General features: G+C 45.2%; 2 protein-coding genes across 6 annotated transcripts in view; both read right to left on the reverse strand.

The window, feature by feature from the left end:
• LOC137886434 (Kv channel-interacting protein 4-like) overlaps nucleotides 1-894 on the reverse strand; it is a 5,486-nt gene extending 4,592 nt beyond the window's left edge. Inside the window, exons 1-2 of the mRNA XM_068728880.1 lie at nucleotides 809-894; nucleotides 356-404 (exon numbers count right to left, since the gene is read on the reverse strand). Coding sequence (XP_068584981.1) covers nucleotides 356-404; nucleotides 809-894 — 135 coding nt within the window. The remainder of the gene's footprint in view (nucleotides 1-355; nucleotides 405-808) is intronic.
• Nucleotides 895-3,237: 2,343 nt separating this feature from the next.
• armh3 (armadillo like helical domain containing 3) lies at nucleotides 3,238-21,252 on the reverse strand. Of its 5 annotated transcripts, XM_068728922.1 has the most exons (28): nucleotides 21,046-21,252; nucleotides 20,889-20,972; nucleotides 20,348-20,677; nucleotides 16,786-16,895; nucleotides 16,631-16,687; nucleotides 16,263-16,409; nucleotides 15,946-16,053; nucleotides 15,756-15,848; nucleotides 15,585-15,659; nucleotides 15,398-15,484; nucleotides 14,294-14,350; nucleotides 14,134-14,177; nucleotides 13,601-13,661; nucleotides 13,406-13,452; nucleotides 13,203-13,278; nucleotides 12,657-12,750; nucleotides 11,278-11,379; nucleotides 11,078-11,136; nucleotides 10,824-10,889; nucleotides 10,497-10,566; nucleotides 10,202-10,262; nucleotides 10,008-10,096; nucleotides 8,966-9,048; nucleotides 8,646-8,772; nucleotides 8,336-8,411; nucleotides 6,987-7,065; nucleotides 4,352-4,468; nucleotides 3,238-4,272 (listed from the first exon to the last, which is right to left on the reverse strand). In XM_068728922.1, exons 4-28 carry the CDS (start codon nucleotides 16,885-16,887, stop codon nucleotides 4,180-4,182), a joined length of 2,070 nt encoding a protein of 689 aa, XP_068585023.1. In that variant the 5' UTR covers nucleotides 16,888-16,895; nucleotides 20,348-20,677; nucleotides 20,889-20,972; nucleotides 21,046-21,252; the 3' UTR covers nucleotides 3,238-4,179. The 5 variants fall into 5 exon arrangements, with proteins under 5 accessions (XP_068585023.1, XP_068585022.1, XP_068585021.1 ...); XM_068728921.1 differs by lacking the exon at nucleotides 20,889-20,972; XM_068728920.1 differs by lacking the exons at nucleotides 20,348-20,677; nucleotides 20,889-20,972; nucleotides 21,046-21,252 and adding an exon at nucleotides 18,113-18,197.
• Nucleotides 21,253-21,280: the final 28 nt, after the last annotated feature.

The following is a 21,280-nucleotide window of genomic DNA, read 5'->3' on the forward strand; positions in this document are numbered from 1 at the left end:
CACACACACACTGTATGTAATTAATAATCAATATAGATGTTATATTAATGATATTGTATGTTTAATTTTGTTGATGCTTTGGCAATACTGTTTCTAAACTTTCATGCCAATAAAGCTATTGAAATTGAATTGAGAGAAAGAGAGAGAGGGAGAGGTAGAGGGAGAGAGAGAAAGAGACAGAGAGGGAGAGAGGGAGAGAGAGAGGGAGGGAGGGAGAGAGAGAGAGAGAGAGAGGGAGGGAGAGAGGGAGAGAGAGAGAGCACAGACACTTCACAGCTGAGAGGAAGAGGAGGGATGAAGAAGGAGGGGGGGTTGTATGTCTGCTGATCTCTGCTCCACTGATGGATGGTCTCACCTTGATGGTCTCACCTTGATGGTCTTGACTCGGTAGGAAGAAGTAACACCTGCAGATCAATACGCTGTCAGGTTGAGCAGACTTAAGGAATGACTCTCTCATATTCCAGATTAATGCAAGGTCGCCAGAATTGAAATATTAAATCCATAAATACACAACATCAGCTAGAGGGAGACAGAGGGGAACACGAGCTGATTCATGGGATGAACTTCAAGGTTTCCACAGCGTTGTTTCCCATCACAACGCTCTATGTAAACCCTCTAACATGTAAGACTTTGAGCCTCTCAAGGTTTGAAGTAAAGGCGTGATTAAAGCTGCTTCATGAATAATAGTTTGTTTGATTTGAGTACATGTTAGGATCTGTATTTCAGGCCTTCCCTCCAGCTTTTTGGTAAAATGTCAAGTTCTTTTAAGTGTTCCATTAAAGTTTCAACGTCTCTTTTTAGCTCCTACGTCTTAAGACCCAGCGAGGACTGGTCGGGTTCTTGGTTGGTTTCTTGGGACTTGTTGTGAGAGACAGATTGTGGGTCTATATCCATGCTAGCAGTGCTTTGAGCTAAATGCTAATGTCAGCATGCTAACATGCTAAAATCAGTCTAGTGCCTCTTTAACACCACTTCAAAATCCAACACAAACATGTTTATTGCTCATCTATTTCAAGAACAAAGCAGTACTGAACAACTGCTCAACATTTGACCCCACGACCCAGAACAGACGTAGCATGAAACCAACAGTAACCAGTGATGCTGTGAGAGCAGACAAACTCTCAAACCAGCAAATGTAGTGAAGCTAAACAGTCTTCAGTGGAGCTTCCTCTGAGACGGGGATTGTGATGTCCTCTTTCAGGAAGCGAGGACACCAGAAGAGGCCTTGTGAAGTAAGCAGACCCAGAGAGAGGGACAGTGGTGCATCTTAAAGGGAAGGAAAGTCAGAAGGGAAGCAGAAGAAGACGGAGGGAGCGACGGTGTTGACTTTATCTCAGTGAAGTTCAGAAGATAATATTCAGAATAAGACATTTAAAAAAGAGATGCCACATGTTTCTGCTTACGTGTCCTCTGGAAAGTTGCATTTGAAGACACATAAAGCAGTGGGGGGGGGGGGGGGGGGGTGATGGAGGGAAGGGGGGGGGGGGGTGGAGATAAAGCAGGCAATCTCCCCTCCAATGAATATTTGATGAGAAGGCTGATATGCTTAAATGAAACTTTATAAATGCACAGCAGACATTAATGGGTTGTCACAGAGAAAGGAAGTGAGCGTCCAAGCTGTCATCAGCACACACACACCACACACACACACACACACACACAGACACAGATTATATCAGGGAGCTGAAATACTGCCCAATCTACAATATAGCCAACAGAATGAGAGGGTTTGGAGCAGACTGGCGTCGGGGGATTGAGCTCCACCACATTAAAAAGACACAAAGCGATCTCTAGCACACACTCAGAGTCCGCTCTCCACGCCGCGGTGATATTCCCAGAAGCTCATTTTAATCTCCTGAAATGCGTCTTTGTGCTAACATGACGCTTGCGTGTCCATTAGAGGCTGATCAGTGTGATTTTAGGCGTGAGAGAGAGTTCAGGGTCCCACTGCTGCTGCGTTGAGGCTCTGCAGGTCAGAACCCTTCGACTGATCAATGATCTTTGTTCCTTCTTCTGGTGAACCTCGTGGTGCTGCAGTCATCAGGAGGGGCTTCTCTGAAGAGGGCTCCTTGTTGGTTGCGTTCCAAGTACTTCAGTGGTGAACGAGGAAAGCTATACTGCGAGACGACTCGTGCACAGTTGGAACCGGGCCGAATGGAAGCGAAACATTTCACTTTCACACCCAAAAGAGAGCACAACGTCTGCCTGGTCTCTGCCAAACACCCGACGGACCCGAAGCTCTGCTCGTCACACTGCAAAACAGAACATTTGAATTTTCTTTCTATCATCTCAAGTATGAACTCTAGAGAATGTCTTTGTCTCATAATGAATGAAGTAGTCTTTGCTCAAACGTTATGCAGCGTCTCGTCTTTTTAATGCGTTTCTCTCTCAGCTCCTCACAATTTGTATCTGAGTTTCTGAACCTAACAAATACATTTAAATCCCTAAAGTCTCTGCAAACATTTCACAACGATTATCTAATTCATCAGTAATTCATTTATGAGATTTGGAGCGAAGTGAAGCACTCTGACTTCCTGAAGTGGTCGGTGGCAGTTCAGCATCACTTTAAATCTTTCATCGCCATCTTGTTTATTTTGCAACTAGAAGTGACACGAGAGGGTGGAGCAGCTACGAACAACCCGAACACTTACTACTGAGACATCTCGAAGTGACCGACATGAAGTGAAAACACACGGTGACAAAGGGGAGGGACCTGTCAATCACGAGGTCGATATTTCAGATTGACGGTGTCAATATCATGCAGGTATTTTGAAACACAATGAATGAATCTTTGTTGTACGCTGACAGAACAACCAGACTTCTGGTAGCAGCAGTTTTTACTCGCTGAGTAACTCAACAGTTGATAAACGCTCAACATTGGACACCTAAAAAAAATGATCCAACACAAAAGCATTTGTTGTCAAAGAGCGTATTAATCAAATGAAAAGTCATATTTCACTCTGGGGTTTGTTTGGGGGAAAGAAATCAAGTCTCCCACTGACAGCCAATGTATCAGCAGAGGACAGAGTGTGTGTGTGTGTGTGTGTGTGTGTGTGTGTGTGTGTGTGAGTGTGTGTGTGTGTGTGTGTGTGTGAGTGTGGAGCTGACGAGGGCGGTTGTTGCAAAGTTTATAGTGAAAGAAAGTGAAATAAAGTTAGTTTTGATTTTACAATGTGGATCAAAAAACAGTTTTTTCTTGATTTTTCTCACTTAAATACTGGAGAGAGGACGCTCCGGTTGAGTAATAGGAAACCTTTATTTAAAAAAAAGAAACATAAATATACCTACAGGAGTTAGAGATGAGAGAAATAAGACCCTTCACTTGAAGAAAATTGCATAATTAAGACCTGCTTCCACCAAAAATCATAATTTCAATTGTTCTGATGTGCGTGGTTAAAGTAATGAGAGACAGTGAGTGGTGCAGTAGTGAATGTTAGTCCTGGCTTTGTTCAAAAACAAAAGGTTTGCAACAACAATAAGAAGCTTTTCATCACTTCAGCACAAACTGTTCTACGGCGTAGCAAACATGGAACTACAAAATACTTTTAAACGTTTTGATTCACGTTAACAAATCGCACAGAAAGAGTTAATGCTCAGATCAAAGAGGGTCTACAGTAAGATCCAAACTCAAGGGTCCCGTTACAGAGGTTTACAGACGTGGTGAGGAAGAACACAACGCTCCCCTCCGAGCCGAAACCTTCTGAATGAATCAGTGGAGATGAATCAGGAATCAAAGGAGCAGAAGCTGCTGAGAACATCACCAGTGGCTGAAGAGTTGGATGAACATCTGGATTCAAAGTGCTTGAATTCAGTTAAATCCAAACGTTCATGTGTCAGTGGACAGTCCATCAATACTGAAGACTACACCAGTGCAACACGGGCACTTCCTTACATCACACACACACACACACACACACACACACACACACACACACACACACACACACACACGGTCCAGGTCTTTCTCTGAGGCGCATCCAGTCCGTCTTCCATCGTTCAGTTCACAGGAGGACAAATCGAGACGAATCACGGAGAAAACAATCGAGGACCGTCCTCGTTAGTGTGTGTTAGTGTGTGTGTGTGTGTGTGTGTGCGCGTTCATGTCCACATGCACACACACATGCACTGTGTGTGTGTGTCCATCTGAAGGGGGGAGGCGGCTGCAGGAGTGTGTGCGTCTCAGGAGATGGTGGAGAACTCTTTGAGCAGGACGTCCTGACTCAGGGTGTTCAGAGAGACGTTCTTCCTCACATTCAGACTGATGGAGCGCACCTGCAGACAGACGCACAGGGACATTCACTACCCGCTCACACCTCTCTGAACCCACAATGCATTGCTCTCCATCTCTTACCAGCTCCTTGAAGAAAGCAGCCTCTTTGGGCTGCTCCGAGTATCTCTCAAACTGGTCCAAACCATCCTGCAGTTTGAGCGTCAGCGTGTCGTAGTTGGACCGAACCACCTCCAACACCTAGCGGGGGTTGACGGGTGAGGGAAACAGGAAATGAACACGTTGCATAACTCTGTGGTTAAAGCCTCGCACAGTGGACACCATGAATCACCGTGTTTAATACTTCATTACATCTTTACTGATGAGGGACCAGGATCTGGTTGGATCTGGTTCCTCTCCACTAACTCAGAGGAGTCAGAGGAGACTCTCTAGTGATTTGTCGTTTTGGAAAAAGAAAAGCATCTCCTGCAACTTGATGGATGTTTCTCAGCATTTCATTTGCTTTCTTCCTCGTTTGTTTTGTTCCGTCATTAAACAGAACTCTGCTAGGTTTATCTCACGCCGGAGGTTTAATTGTGCTTCTTTATCTCCGGATGAGCCGAGCGTCTGCGTCTGCGTCTGCGTCTGCACCGCTGAGATAAAGTTCCACTTTGAATGAACGATGAAGGCATCTGTGCTTCAGGAAGGATTCATTCATTCATTCATTCATTCATTCAGCACAAATATAAATCAAGCAAATACAGTTCTGTGTGTGTGTGTGTGTGTGTGTGTGTGTGTGTGTGTGTGTGTGTGTGTGGACTTTACAGTCCAGCTGATTTGAGAAGGTGAGCTGAAATCAGATGTCATTATGCAGCGATTCTCCACACAACACGTATCTATATATATATTCTCCTTTAGCTCTGGTAGTATATCTATCTATCTATCTATCTATCTATCTATCTATCTATCTATCTATCTATCTATCTATCTATATCTCTATCTCGTACATCGACTGTACCGCTAAATCCTCACTCTAGAGTGGAATCGACAGATTCTTCGTCCTTTTCTAAATTCTACAGCTCTGCTCAGGCTGTTGTTTTTATCTTAACCTTTGATGGTATGATGATGAAACATTCATCTCTCTCTCTCTCTCTCTCTCTCTCTCTCTCTCTCTCTCTCTCTCTCTCTCTCTCTCTCTCTCTCTGCTGAAGTGTGTGTGTGTGTGTGTGTGTGTGTGTGTGTGTGTGTGTGTGTGTGTGTGTGTGTGCTGAAGTGTGTCTCCACTAACGTCGTATCTCGTGTGAGAGACAGACGGACGGCAGCTCATTTAAATGCTGCGTGTTTCTGGAGACCATCCATCTTCTAGTGTCACCGTGGGGAATGAAGACGCTGTGTGTGTGTGTGTGTGTGTGTGTGTGTGTGTGTGTGTGTGTGAACAAGTCCCTCCATTGACCGACGTTCAATACATCTCTGCCTCTGTTCTGCCCCATTATTCAGGTCAGAGTCCACAGCTGTGCACCAGACACAGAGCGCTGCATCGCGTTAAAGTTCATCAGTGAGATGAAACAAGTTTGTTTTACGTCACGGTGTTTCAGCTTTTGCGTTCATTTGCTGTGAGCATTATTTTTGTCCAGCCTGAGGGAACATGTAGCTGTTGTTCAATTGAAAGATCTCATTCTCTCCTGCCTTTTTGTAAAACCCGACCTACATCCTGTGATCACTGAGACCGGCAAAGTACAGTGCTTCAAAGCTTTCTGGGCCTCTTGTTCATTCATTAGACAGCAGCTGACGGCAGCATTTTCGTGGTTTTGGACAGGATGAAGAAAGCTGGTTAAAGCGCTGCGTCAGTGAGGACGTCTTCCTCCTCTAACGTCCCGCTGATGGGATCGTGCTGCGCGCCATGAGAGCGCCTTTCTGGTGTCCGTTATCACAGCACAGCACAGGTAGCTATGAGCTGCTACAGCAACGCTCTGGATGCTGAATATAGAACATTTAAAGCGGCTGCAGTTGATATATTTATAGTGATGCATCTGCAGCTCCCCTCAGCTTTACAGAGACGTATAGTGAGGTTCACTCTCAGCACTCTTACAGCGTCACAGAGACAAAAACACAAAAGAACAGCCCTACACACACACACACACACACACACACACACACACACACACACACACACACTGTACACACACTGTACACACACTGTACACACACTGTACTCTGCGTTGGTCAAATCACATCTTTAAATACTTTATCAAGTCACATAAACCAGCTCTGCTCACAGACAGCTGACTGCTGCCGTCCCTCTTTGTTGTGAATAAATCCGGCAGATAAAGGCGGAGAGGTAATTGAGGAGTATAATGACCAAATCCATCACTCTGTTATCAGCTTGTGAAGAAAAATACAAATAAAAAGGAAAGTTCTCCTCCAGCTGTTTTCCTATCTTCACCGATTTGACTCGAGTGATAAAGTCCTAAGTGGAACGCAGAGCGCTGAGGTTCAGCCTCCTCAGACTCTGATGATGAGGGAATAACTCAGCACTTCAGAAGCACTCCAGCTTCTTAATGGTTCAATTCTCACTCCGTTTGCAAAACGGTGGCTTCAGAATCTGCAACATGTACTGTACTGTAAATACACACACACACACACACACACACACACACACACACACATATACACGTTCAGGAGAAAGCTGTGTGCTTCACATTTGTCCACCTGAACAGTGTGTCTTCAGCTCAGTGGTGTGAGGTCACGACGCTCCGTAACAGTCAGAAGTGATGTTTACCTGTTCTTCAGACAGCTGGGAGATGTGGTTCACCGCCGCGTACGACTCAATCTTGGGATTAAAATGGTTGACGATGGCCCTTGAAGACAAAAACACGACCAGTTGTGAGACGAAGCCGTGTGGACGTCATCATTTATGTGCAAGGATGTAAAGCATACAACCAACAGCACAACCTGAAAGACGTGTGTGATTGTGACACATTTTGTTCCAAACATTTGGTATCGTGTATCGTGTGTTCTAACAAAAGGTTATCTAGACCCAGACGAACACAGGAGACCAGATGTGCTTTGTTTGTGGTCCAACCGACTGGTTCGATTGGTGGACTCAGGAGGCTGAAGTTAGACTATAAGAGTGAGAACGAATAACTGGGCTTTTGTTGGACGTTGCCTTGTGCTCATTAAAACACTTCCCGCTGGTTGCTGCTATGTGAAGGTTTGCAATTTTGACGAGATATTTGACCAGCAAAGTTGTGAGTTAAAGACTTATAAGAAGTTATAGTCATTCCTATTCAACTCCGTCTCAATGCCTCCTTCCTATCAGGCGAGCACACCGGGGAACTTCACATGTAAATTCAGAGGCAATCTCCTCCAGCGTCAGCATTCATCTCCATGAAATAAACGGCTTTATGGCACAAATTGAAGCTGATGCAATAAGCACAGCTGTGAGATGGCTTAGCAGGACGTCACACACATATATATATATATATCAAATGAATTATAGTGAGAAATGCAGAGAATTCTCCGTCGTGGCAATTCAGTGTGAAGCCAGCGTATGGAGGACTGAGGTGATGGGAGCGAAATAGAATTGGTTCCTTCATTTGAGTTCATTTAAACTCGGCCTCAGCGGGTTCTTTATTCCTCTCAGATTCACTCGTCAATTCGTTCAGATATCACTCTTTCAATCTTCTCTCTCCCTCCAGCCCTCGTCCGCTCCGTCCCAGGAGCCCAGTCGAGTGGGCGGCTCCTCGGGGGACCACCCGGCCCTCGGGGGGGGGGGGGGGGGGCCTCTGAGCCAGGGTGACCTCAGAGGATCAACTCCTCGGAGAAGACGGAGGAGAAAGGAGCGATCCCAGGGTAAAATGGTGGAGGAGAGACCAAGTAGAGCTTGTGTGTGGACTGGAGGAGATAAAGGCTTAAAAAGTATTTAATAAAAGGGGCCTGAGGGACGGAGTGGATGGAAGGAAGAGACCTACATTACATTACACACCCAAAGACTTCACTTCACTCCCTTTATGTTGACCTTTCTTCACTACATTTCAATCCAATGTGACTCTTTTCTCCTTCTTAGGATACAGTGTGTGTGTGTGTGTGTGTGTGTGTGTGTGTGTGTGTGTGTGTGTGCTCTTTTACCGAACATTGACAAGGGCTTGCGTGACTTTGCTGGCTGCCTCCTTCCACTGGCCCGTGTTGGTTGATACCCTCAGAACTGGAAGGCAGAGAATGACGGATTACAAAGAGCCACAGAACAAACACATCTATCCCCATCGGACCGGTTTAGAGCAATAAAAGAAAGGCTAGAACATTTAAATGTGCATTTGATTTGTTTTTGAACTGCCGAGTCATGAGAACTCTGGAATTCATTGGTGAATAAAACTAGCAGCTAGTTGTTTGCAGCTTTTACATCAGAGTTAATCATGAGTGAGGTTCAGCACTAACATACCCATACAGTAGAGGTTGTCAAAGACCTGGTGCATCCGTACGATCTCATAGTACAGCTCGTCGTAGCTGTTGGAGGTGGGCAGGAACGTGTCCCCGTATGTTATGAACATGTTGAACAGGTTCACCACCTGCATCACCAGATAGAGACCAACGCTGATGTTGATCCAATACATTTCACTCTCGACAAAAAGATGAAGAACAAACCAAAAACACTCGCTAACGGAAATACAATATAAACAGCATCCTTTGGGCTACGAGCAGCGCCACTGATACAACGCGTGTGTGTGTGTGTGTGTGTGTGTGTGTGTGTGTGTGTCTCACCAGTAAGGCCAGGTGAAAGATGTTGTGCTTGGCCAGCAGTGTCGTCTCATTTGACAGCAGGAACTTCAGCAGGTTGATGAGAGCTGTGCAGAGGCAGACATGCATACATGAGTGAGATAATGAGGCTGATAGTCGTCTACCAGCAGTCTGCCTTCCTCACTGAGCTTCTTTATTAAGGAAGATAATGGAAACACAGGAGGTGGGGGGGGGGGAAACCTTTCAACAGCAAATCAAGGAAGAAGAGGAAAACAAATCCCATAAGAAGAAGCAAAATGTGAGCTTTTAACAAGCTCCAGAAACAGGCTGGAAGAAGACGAACACATCTGAGGCTTTAATTCAGCTCGTCTCTTCCTCTTATTTCATGGTGCGCCGTTATCACCGGCAGGAGAAAAAGGGTCAGTGTCACTCGGGGAATTAAACCGATTATTGGACCGATTAGAAGAACGTGTATTGTAATGAGACACGGTGCGACGGCGCCATTACGAGCTGAAATGTCCCTTTGTGTGTTGACCGGGAGGAAAACAAGGCCGCCAGGATGGATGGTGCTTCCTTCAGAGACTCATTATCCAGCCTCAGCGATGCAGTACACTCCCAAAACAACAGGCCCAATGACTTCAGGGGGAAATTGGCTTTGTTTTGCAAACGCATTTAACTATCTACCAACTCTTAATAAGGTGATGCCCAGAAAATCAGAACATGTTTAACACATAAAGTCTCTGGTTTCACCTCAGAAGTACATCTACAACTAGCATATAAAGTACATCTTGATGTACTGAGTACATGTGTGAGAATCAACATCAATCATTATAAAACCAATGAAACCAGAAAAGTTGCTCTTGTATTATTGATCTCCTTCCCTCTCTTTCATCCCCTCATCGCTCCTTCCTCTCTGCTTCTTTTAGAAACCATGTTCAGTAAATAATGACCATCGTCCACCTCCCGTCCTAACAACAACAACACTCCACCGCCTCCTTGTTGTGCGAATGAAGTGGGACACAAGTCGTGGTCGCTGTAGGGTCTTGAGGTCTGGAGGCATCTTTACCTGACCAGAGCTCTCTCCAGGTGTAGTGTAACCGGATCCTGCACTTCTTCTGGTAGCACAGGAGTTTGTGGATGATCTGCACACAGCGCCTGCAGAGGAAACACACGACACTGTGGTGACGGAGCAGGTCGGTGGACGGGACCAGAGCAATGTGTGTGTGTGTGTGTGTGTGTGATATGCATACGTGTCCTCACAAGTATAAATCCATGGGGAAGTCCTTCATCATATGAGTGACTATGAACTCCACCATCAGATCTAGACAGGAGGGTGCAGACAAAGACAGCGTGGGCACAGGAGTAAAGCCATGTACTGATGTGAAGGAAGACCCAATAAAATCAATAGAACGGAAAATGGCGACAAAGACGCACACATGTGGCTAACGGCTAAAAGCTTCTGTGCTCAGAAGCTACAGCTAACTAACGAACCATAAGAAGAACATAATACTACGATGGACCCACAGTGAACAAGCGCTGTTAACGTTCCTCGTACCTAGAACAGCACACACCAGCGGACGTGAAGGGATGTTCTTGTCCACTGCTTTCTTTCTGTGCCTCATGGGCTGAAAACAAAGACAATGGAAACATACAGTCAGCAGGAAAAAGATCACGTTTAAGTAACCGGGTTACTCCAGTGAGACATAACCAGGTTTCTAATGTTCACAAGGACATCTGTGCACGAAAGACAGGGAGAGCAACAGCTGAGAAATGGTGGATGAAAAGAGAGATCAGAACATGCAGCGCTGCACAACTCCGTCCAAAGTCTGACTAAAACCAACACAAAGTATCCTCCGTCACTCACTCCCAAACACTAACTCACCATTCTGTGGAGGTTGACTCTGAAGTTCATGTTGTCATCGTGAAGAAAGGCATCGGCGTACTGGTCCTATCACACACACACACACACACACACACACACACACACACACACACACACACACACACACACACACACACACACACACACACACACACACACACACACACACACACACACACACACACACAGAGGTGGAGTCAGAACAAAGACGACCTGCAGAGCGAGCACATGTTGCAGAGTGCGGCTGCTCGTACCTCGGCTATGCAGGTGAGGATGATTAGGCAAAGTCTGGCACTGTTGAGTCGATGCTCATCTGCAAAAAGACACATGAGACTCTTAACAGGTCAGAAAAAGGGCGGGACGGTTTGTTGTTGCTCTGGTTAGGGTTAGGAGTTGTAGAAGACAAAGTGACAGAGGGAAGAGGAGCGACAGAGACGTGAAGGTGTCCGCTTACCTTTAGTGTCCTGCATCACAATGGAGGCGTACTTGAGGAAGGTGATGAGAAGGTTGCTAGTCTGCAGGTTGGGATCCAGAGGCAGTTCTGGGTTGTTCATCACTACACAGCAGAAATATATACGTTCACTGCAGATACAATACCAACCAGCATCTTCTCATGCATGAATATGAAGTAAACAGAAAGAAAGGCCATAATATCATTATGATAAACCAAACCTTAAATCAATTATTTCCATCCAATAATAACCTGAGCTCAAAATCTACTCTAGAGTTCAAAAGAGCCGCCAGACGTTGAGCTCATTCAGGTAAATAACCAGCCTTACACAAATCAACGTCTCCGTCTCATTACTGGAGCTGCTGTGTGGTGAAGACGAGCAGCTTCATCCATTCAGAAATCTCTGCTTTTTGAAACATAAGCTTTTTTTATTTCCATGGATAAATGATGAGCCGGTCATGTCCGTCTCTAACCCTCGTTTTGTTTCCCCGGATCACAGCGGGGCAAAAAGGAGAGACGTCCCACCGTGGAGAACCACACCGTCACACGGGATCCGTCCCGAGGACAGACGGACGGACGGACGGGGTGCGTTCCCGACGTGCGATTGGCGGACACGTGTCGAGCAGAGGGACTCTAAGTGCCGAGGATCCCGTGACATGGCACAACGCACGTGAAACATTCATCTGTATCTAAAGATGGAGGTTAATATTTCATACAGAAAATGCCTCTTAGCTTTGAAGCAGCGGAGGGAGAGCTAGAGATAGAAACATGCACCTTTTAGCAGCTACAGCGCTGTGTGCATGCTAAATGACCTGCTTCTGAATGTGCTTCTAAACGTTCACCTGCCATGAAACCACAAGTGACGGCCAAGCACTCAAGTCCAAAAGAGACATTAACACGGTGTAATAACCGCATTATGAACATGTAATAAACCAACGTTAGAAGTGTCGTTTACTGTGTGTGAGCGCCTCTCTTCAGATGACCTTCAAAATCTGTTGAATATTTGAAAAGGCTGCCGGTATGCGTGTGTGTGTGTGTGTGTGTGTGTGTGTGTGTGTGTATGTCAGAAGTGAGGGAGAGAGAGAGAGTTTTTAAAAATGTATGTAAAAATACTGTTAAGCAAAAAAAAAAAAAAGAGCCCCGATACATCCGATCCTTCACTTCATATTCGGCCCGTTCTGGTGTTTTGAAGGGATTCGTATTTAAGTTTAGTTTAATTCTGTTTCACATAATGTTCAACTACACACTTCACCATAAAGACCGTTTACAACGTTGTCAAAATCCATCGTTGTGCAGAAATAGAGAAGCAGACCCGACTACAGACGGGCATCATAGACGCGTCGGCCATGTTTTCTCCCCAAAGACAAACACGTTCGACTCACTGTCTAAGGAGGGCGGCGTTGTGCCGAGTGGTGTAGTAGGTGTGGTTGGAGTCGGGGTGGTGGGTGTGGTCGGGATGTCCATCTCAGGGTGGCTCTGTTGATGGACCAAAAACACATTTAGTCAAATGTCATGGATAGTGAAAAGCTGTGCCTTCGGTCCCATAACGTAGAGAAGAGAGCGACGACACGGAGCAGGAGACTGAGAGAAGGGAACAGGAAGCCGCTTAATGGAGACTGCAAGAGAGACGAGATTACTTCTGGGAGCGCAGAACATTTCAAACGAAATGGTGCATTAATAACCGCTGCTAATGTATGAGATGTGAGCATAATTACAGCATTGTAAAAAGCAGGACAGCGGCTTAATGTCCTCACAACGGAAGCTTCATCAGTCAGCTACATCGGACGCCTCAAACACTGAACGTGAAAGTCCCCACAGGGGAAAATAAAGCCAAGTGAATGTTCACATCGTGAGCGCCTTTAAAGAAATACGTACTAATAGTAGAGCAACACTGCTGACGGAGAAGATGATGATTCCCGTAGTCTCACCTGTGCTAGTACAGTGATGAAGTTGCGGTTGAGGTGCACGGCCTCATAGAGCGCCAGCAGAATCGCCTCGTTGGTCCTTGAGAAGAAAGGGAAGAGTGAGGTCACTTCATCGGTTCATGAAGTAGAAAGCTCCGGGCTTTGATCCAGTGAGGCTCAACACACACGTCGAGCAACTAGCTGCATTTCAATCTCTCGGTACTCACTGTACAGAGAGCTTCTCATCAGCGTCGGCGATGAACATGCTGCCCACCTGTGGACAGAAGAAGGGGGCGGAGCCATCAGACAACGCTGTTCAAGAGGAAATCTGGAGCCGCAGATGAAACTCTTTGGATACCGAATACATCGTGATGTCAGAAATACATCTGCTGTCACAATATGAAGCAAGAATAAGACCGTACCATGCTAGTGAGGGTGGAGAAGAACCCGCCCTGGTTCTCCTCCTCTTTGTCTTTGTACTGCCTTCATGGGGGAAAGAAAGACAAAGACAGGAAGTGAGGAGTAATAAAGAAAAGTGGAGCGAATGACAGATAAATTAAAGACAGGCAGAGATATATATATATATATATATATATATATATATGTTTAACCCTAACCCAACGTCTCCTTCTACTCCCCACAGCGTATCATCTGAAGGACAGAAACAATGAACCGTGTGGAGCCGTCGTCCATCACTCTGATGTCGACGCACGCCTCCTTCTCAAACAGCATTTTCATTTCCAAACCTTCGCCTCATCCAAAAAACATTACCCACTGCCAAAGAAAACTGTCAGATATAAATAACTGAAAGTATAAAAAGGAGCCTGTTTCTTTTCAGAGTAGAAATAGAACATTTGTGGGAGACATCAAACCAAGCGGATGACACCGGCGGCCTCGGCACACCGAGGACGCCGTCATTCAAAGCGTGCGTTTTTGACGTTTCTTAAGATCTCACCTGTTATACTCCGTCAGAGCTTGGTGGACAACCATCCCCATTCCCTGGGAAAGAAAACACGCAGCGTTTCAGTCAAACCCTTGGTGACCTGCCTCCAGCACAGGCTGGCTGTTCATTATTCTGCAGTTCAAACCAACACAGGAAGTGACAACATACGTACGTCTAGTGTCGGCTCATCGTCCACGATGGACAGCTTCACGATGTAAGGGTTCACGGACTAGCAAACAAAAACAATCGGTGTAATCAGAGGCCGTTCGGCATTGGACACAAATGCTGACGTGAATATTTTATGGACCGTTAACGGGTCATTCTCTCTTCAGGTTGTCCTCTGACTCACGGGGCTCATCTGCAGACTCACATGCGAGATCCAGAAATGCAACTAAAAATACCAGACAGGGAAGCAAAGCCTGCGTGATTCTGGATCATAAAAGCAGGTTATTTTTTAATCACGCAGCCATTACCTAAAATTAGCATTGGCTGGATTGGCAAGCAGTGACAATAGGGTGAACTAATCCATTAACTTCTATGTTCATGTCTGATTACATGTGCTACGTCATGTCTTAGCAGCGCCGCAGCGCACAGCTGAGGCAGCCAAATACAACGATGTCAGCGGTTCGGCTGCACTAGTTTGTGCCATAATTATGATTCCATGTTTACCTTTTGTTCTCCCCTTATTCAGTTGGATTGTTTGTTTGTTGCTGCATCTGAAAATGTTTTTACTTTAACAATAAATAACAATTCAGTAAATTTACATATATGTATGTATTGTGAAATGTTCCACATCCTACACATGTGACTTGTGAGGACTAGATGCTCCTTGAGCAGCTGTCCACTTCTCCTACACATGAGGGTGCATCCTAACCCCCTCTCTCCTCATCCTTTCATCCCCTCCCACCCTGCTGCTCTCATCCACCCAGGAAATAACTGAAGAGGGGAGTCAGTTGGAAGCCCTTTCAGAGAACATCGATTGCTTCTCTGTCATAAAAATGTCCGACAAGTGTCTCTGTGACACCGGATATATCTCAGGTCAACGTTTGTATCTTCATCTGGTGCCAAACAGAGACGTCTCGTTCAGCTTACACCTGCACAAATATCATGATTCATGGAGTAATCTGTGTCCTCCTCAGACTACACTGGATTCACTCATCACATGACCCTTTTTCATCATTATTAGATATTTTATTATTAGCATTTGTGAAATATTACTGCTCAATAATACACATTTGAGGAGTAAAGGTCCATGTGAGTGTGTATATGTACACACCTCGTATTTCCTGTAGTTGACCAGCAGAGCCAGGAGGACCACAGCATCGTACCCATGCTGCCCTCTGCTGGACACTTCTGACAGAATCTGAGGAGGAGACAGACGGAGAACAGAGATCACCACATTCAGAAGAAGACGTTTCTGAAAATAAATGGAAATTCCCAAATGACAGTAGATATAGTCTTACCTGTAGAATGGCTTCGAAGATGCTGTTGATCATCACGTATTCCAGTATGGTGTTCTGACTGATGTTGTCCGTTACCTGTTAACACACGTTTGTGATGTTCAGCGCGGTTTGTTTTTTTTAAAAACAATCGTTCCCCAAAGCCGATCACATCATAATTCATCTGCGTCTCACCGTCACCAGACACAGCAGCAGTTTGAGACAAAGGCTCTTCAGACTCTCTGAGCCATCTCCACAGAGAAGGCTGTCCAGTCTCTCCATCAAGTCCTGCAGGAGACACAAACACCAGACGTGAAGTGAGTGAACACCAATCACTACTTTCACTCCTCTCTTTCTCCTCTCAATGGGGTTGTTTTCCTCCCACCTTCATCCTTTGCTCAGCCTTGTCGAAGCCCATGAGCATGTTGATGATGTCAAAGCCAGACGCAGACTTGTTCTTCTGGTGAACCCCCCGGAAAAGTGCGCAGAGCGTCTGGGGGAGAGACGCAGACGAGCACAGGCGTCAATACTGCGATTCAAGTTTCCACATTAACACGACGAATGCATCTTTTGAAGTGCAACCCTTGAACCTGATAAGCTAAGATCATTTGATTACAGTGATGTGCTTCAGGTGTTACTGATGTCGATTTGGAAACCGTGCGATGTAGCCTGTAGATGGAGAAGTCTGGGAGCGTTGGTTACCTGCAGGGCGTTGACCACTTTGATCTGGTGCTCCTCTCCCAGAGCCTGGACACAGTGGTGGAACAGAGAGTTGATGTTGTCCTGGATCCGCTGAACCTCCTCCCCGTCTACACTCTCCAGCTTGGACTCCAGGTACTCTAGGTTCACCTGAAACATGGCGACGCACAAGAACATTGAGTGAGGAGAAGATAGTTTGTGTTTGTGGAGGATGATTAGGACGTCATTAGGACCCTCTATTATTATATTAACAGGTTTTTGCACATATATTACATATGATCATTTCCATTTTTGAAGACTGCATTACTGATATTATCTGCATGTCTCAGTTAACTGTACTGATTTGCATCTTTTTAAGGATTTTCTTTTACCTTCATAAGAAACAGCTCATCCCAGAAGCGAGGGTTGTTTTTCGCTGGATCTTCTTTCTACATCAGAAGGAACAGACGGGACTTTGTTAACACTCGCGCACCATTTCATTCCTTTTACTTTCCATCACTGACGTTCTGCTCTTGTCGATACTCACCGCAAAGATCTCATCGTACATCAGCACCACCTTCTCTTTCAAGGGCTTCTTAGAGGATGACGTCCTCCTCAGCAGCCCCGCCTTCTTCTCCACCTGAGACATGACTGAGTCTAAGGAAACAGACTCAGTTAAACTTAAACTCAGTGAGCTCCACGAGGAAGCACATCAAGGACGTTCAACAATACATGGTGTAAATCACCACATTTACACAAGACCAAAACCATGAAGTGATGGTCTCTCTCTCTCTCTCTCTCTCTCTCTCTCTCTCTCTCTCAGAACTCTACGACTTCCCCAGCCTGTCACAATGATATAGCTTCATGTTTCAACACTGATAAATAGTGTACTGAAACAGCTGGGTACTGTAGTAGCAAATGCTACTCAAACAGGAGAACATTGTGTGTTTGTCCTGAACTCTCTGGAGCCAGGAGCTTGGCGCACATTAGCGCTGTTTACAACAGTAAAGTGAACTACAGTGTCTTTAATGAGTAAGGCCGCTACGGTCTCTAAGCACTACTGCAGCCGGCTGCACACTGTCCGACGTACCAGACGTACCGGGCATGGCTGCTCTCTGTTTACTTCACATGTAGACGGGTCACCGGCGGCGCAGCGTTAACTATCCATCGTTAGCGCTAATGACTGCGGCGCTAGCTCACTGCCTGGAGACTGATCTAGTAACGTTAACTACACATCGTTCAGTCGACCGGTGAAGTCAAAGACGTCAGTCGGTGACATGCCGGTAACTCAGTTAACATTAGCTAGACGCTAGTTCATTAGCTAACGTTAGCAATGAACGTAAACGTTTACGTAAGGTCAACAGAGTAGCACGTTACGAGTGACGTCTACATAATCCGCGTAGGTCACGCATATTAATTTAAGACGTTTTAAATTAGCGAAGAAATGTCATCGGATGTTTGCTCTAACGTTAATTGATGGCACATGATGTAGTTAGCTGGGTTTGCTAACCTGAGAGCAAGTTATGTTGGTAGCTCGTTAGCTACTCTTAGCTCCTATTAGCTAACTCACCCATCTAATTAACGACCAACAGCGACGTGGTTATGTTAATAAGCAGGTTCTGTTGTCCAGTCGACACTCGATGAACACTGAGGTTATAATCAGTGAGGTCATTTATGTGAATCTACTAATATGTTCAGACTTCACAGCTAAAGCTAACGCTACCTCTAGCTAGCTAGGTTAATGCCTGACAGACTAGGGTGGATACATTGATTCAGCGGTAGCTATTTGATGTCAGGGTGCGACCGTGGACAGCATTGAAGCGTTACGTTATTTAGGAAGGTACAGCTTAGTCAGTGGTGTGGTTTGTTCTTACCTCAATTAAAGTATTAAAAAGCTAGCTCATGAATCCTTGTGGCAACACTAGCTTCTGCTAGCATACTGCTATCAGTAGCCTCCTCCTGGTCCTCTGGGTCCTAGCGCCCACAGATATCTATAATATATTGTATTCAATAAGAAAGATCTTCTGTAAGGTTTAACAGCAGGTTTAACAGCAGGTTTGACCCACTATTTAATAATCTAAGGAAACATATATTGAGTTTAATAAGTGGGCAACAATAATATTTGTATAATTCAGACCACATGCATAGACAATACATTTAGAAACAAATAACTGCTCAACCTTTGAGAGGAAAGAAGAAAGTAAACCTGAGCAGCCTTGCTTTTTAACAGATACTGCAGACAAAAAATAATGAATTAATTGCAAGTAATTATGTAATTTATGAGAAAGTAAAACATTGCTCTTGATTTTTTAAAGCAGGGAGAAACAGACACAAACATGCATTTGCATGTTGAAGAGCAGTGCAAATTAAATGAAAATATTCACATTTGATAAGACATTTAGTGTGAAAGCTCTACATTTGAACCATGTAGGTTTTAAATCTCTTATTCTGGGATGATTATGGTCTCTAGCTAAGGTATGCCGTCATCGATACGACACAATCTCCTCCAACAATCTGAGCGTCAGAAAGCGCTCGTTTCATTGTTAAAGTAGGGTCCGTACATAAAACTGTGTAATAAAACAGCTAGAAGCCATCTGTGTGAAGTTAGTCCTGGACAGAATCAGCAGGGCAGAACTGTGGAGACATGACTTAGAGAGGCTGCATACGTGAAAGTCGACAAAGGGCCGAGGGACCTTTGGCTCAGTTATTTACGGCTGCTTGCTGCTGATTTGAAGCACATGGAGATAGCTGACATTTCTGTTTGAGCTGCTCCCTCCCTGACATATATGCACCCACACGTTACAGTATGTTCTGAAATATTATTAATAAATGAAAATGACAGCTCTTCACTTCATCTCAAACATTCATATTTGCATTAACTACAGTATTTTAATGGCAGTTTGCTTCCTGATCAACCACACAGAGGAAGATGCAAAATAACTGCTTTCGAGCTTCAACAGATTGTTGATGAGTAAAAGAGTCAAACCGTCTCTGGTAGACCTGATTCTCTGCACCAAGATAATACATTGCAAAATAGTTCTGTCTCCAATTTAAAGCAACACTTGATGCTTGCATGCTTTGACCTCATGAGTTCCTTGGTAAATTAACTTTACCATCAAGAGTGCTTTATTTCTGGTGAAGACTACATGGAGCGCCTCAATTTCCGGACTAAATGAGACGAGCTCCTCTTTTACCGCGTCATTAGACATCGGAGGAGAGGAGGCAAGAGAGAGGAGGGGGAAAGAAAATCAGGATATAATGAGCAGTAGAAGAGGAAAACATCAGTAGAGAGGTGAAAGAGAACATTAACCGACACACAGAAAGGCAGGGAGACATAGTAACTCCAACTGTCTGAACATACAAACAGAAAACACTCAAAAGGAAGGTTGAGTTGCAGCTTAAAGGATTGCATAGAGGATGAGCATATATCAGTGTTTCTCAGCACTTTATGCAAGATCTGCACGATGGCTCTGTATCTTTAGAGAAATGAAATAATGGTACGTTCCTCAGTATAAATAATCCTCATCCAATTTGTCCTGACGGATTTGTACAGCTGCACGCTTCATCATGAAGACCTGAAGAACTGCTGCTGTCGTCAGCTTTCACACAACATGTAGGAAAGCAATCAGAAGCTTCAGATACAACTCCTCATAACACATCAGTTTATTGTGGTTGAATATGGTGATCTCAAGTAAACACTGCTGTGAGAGTAAACTAGGTCTACATTTGTGATTTTGCAACGGTTCTCAGCAGCTATTATAAAACCATGACAAACAGACGGTCTAAGTCAAGAGCTGCATGTGTTCAGTGGCTCAACGCATCGTTAATAGATGACTCAGTAACATAGTTCAGTCATATCATGCAGCTTATGAGTTATGGATTTTTGTACTCGGACATAACACACTATGAAGTCATTTTATCTTAAGGGTCAAAGGTCATCCGTAACGGGGCCCTGACTGATGTCATCAGTGTGTGGGCAGCTTGAACTGGAGATAGAAGAACACGTACTGAACAAGAAGAGAGCCAGGAATAGAAAGAGCATGGAGGGAAAGAAACTTGAACTGGATCCATGAAATACATACTTCTTTAAAAAAACTAAAAACATTTACTTTTTGTCTCGCAAATATTGCCGAGTCACAAAAAGAGAGCTTTGCAGCGTCCGGTGGCATAATATCCAGAGAGACGTCCGTCTGCTCCTCCACGAGGTGACAGTTTTCGTCGGGTTGTTACAGCTTTACCTTAACCCCAGGAGACCCTCGGCCGACGGGCTTCACAGCTCTACAGGGTCAGCGTGACGCGGGGAAGGGAGGCCTGAAGAGGAAGTGTGATAGTTGGCAGGTGGATGCATGTGTGAGACAGGCTGGTGTGGAAGACAGAGGATGAACCGCAGGGCTTTGACACGGAGACCCGGTATTCAAAAAAGTCTATGGACCTGACATCTGTAAATAGAAGAGAGAGACACAGAGACACAGACACACACACACACACACACACACACACACACACACACACACACACACACACACACACACACACACACACACACACACACACACACCCCATGACCGACTAACTCTGGAAAACAAAAGGCTTTTGATACAGACAGGTTAAAGAAGACATCTGCCATCATTGATTTTCACTCAGACTAACCTAATCGACCACAGCCGGTGTGAGCGGTCCTGAAAGCAGAGACAGTTCAGCGCTACGTCTCACCGGCTCACATGCCACACCTTGCTGCACCGCAATCAGAGTTGTTTGTTGCACTCTAGAGCTGCACCAACCGTGACATTAAGACGTTTTTCTTTACCTTAAAGCATTAAAAGTAGGAAGCGGACCGAGCGGTATCATAAGTGAATGAGGCGAGGCCTCGGAGCGTTGCTCTGCAGCCGGGTCCTCCGGGGCTCTTCCATCCCGCCGAACGTCTTCACTCGAGCCGCCTATTCAGGGACCGACGTGGACCTGGATCCACAGGTGAAAGCAATTAACCGCTCTCTAGGATTAAACACCAGCAGGCCTCTGTGCGTTCAGGACACGACTGCTGC

Source organism: Cebidichthys violaceus, unplaced genomic scaffold (genome assembly GCF_023349555.1).
Source record: "Cebidichthys violaceus isolate CVI_PGR_0920_01 unplaced genomic scaffold, fCebVio1.0.p SCAF_44, whole genome shotgun sequence".
In the NCBI taxonomy this organism is placed as follows: Eukaryota; Metazoa; Chordata; class Actinopteri; order Perciformes; family Stichaeidae; genus Cebidichthys; species Cebidichthys violaceus.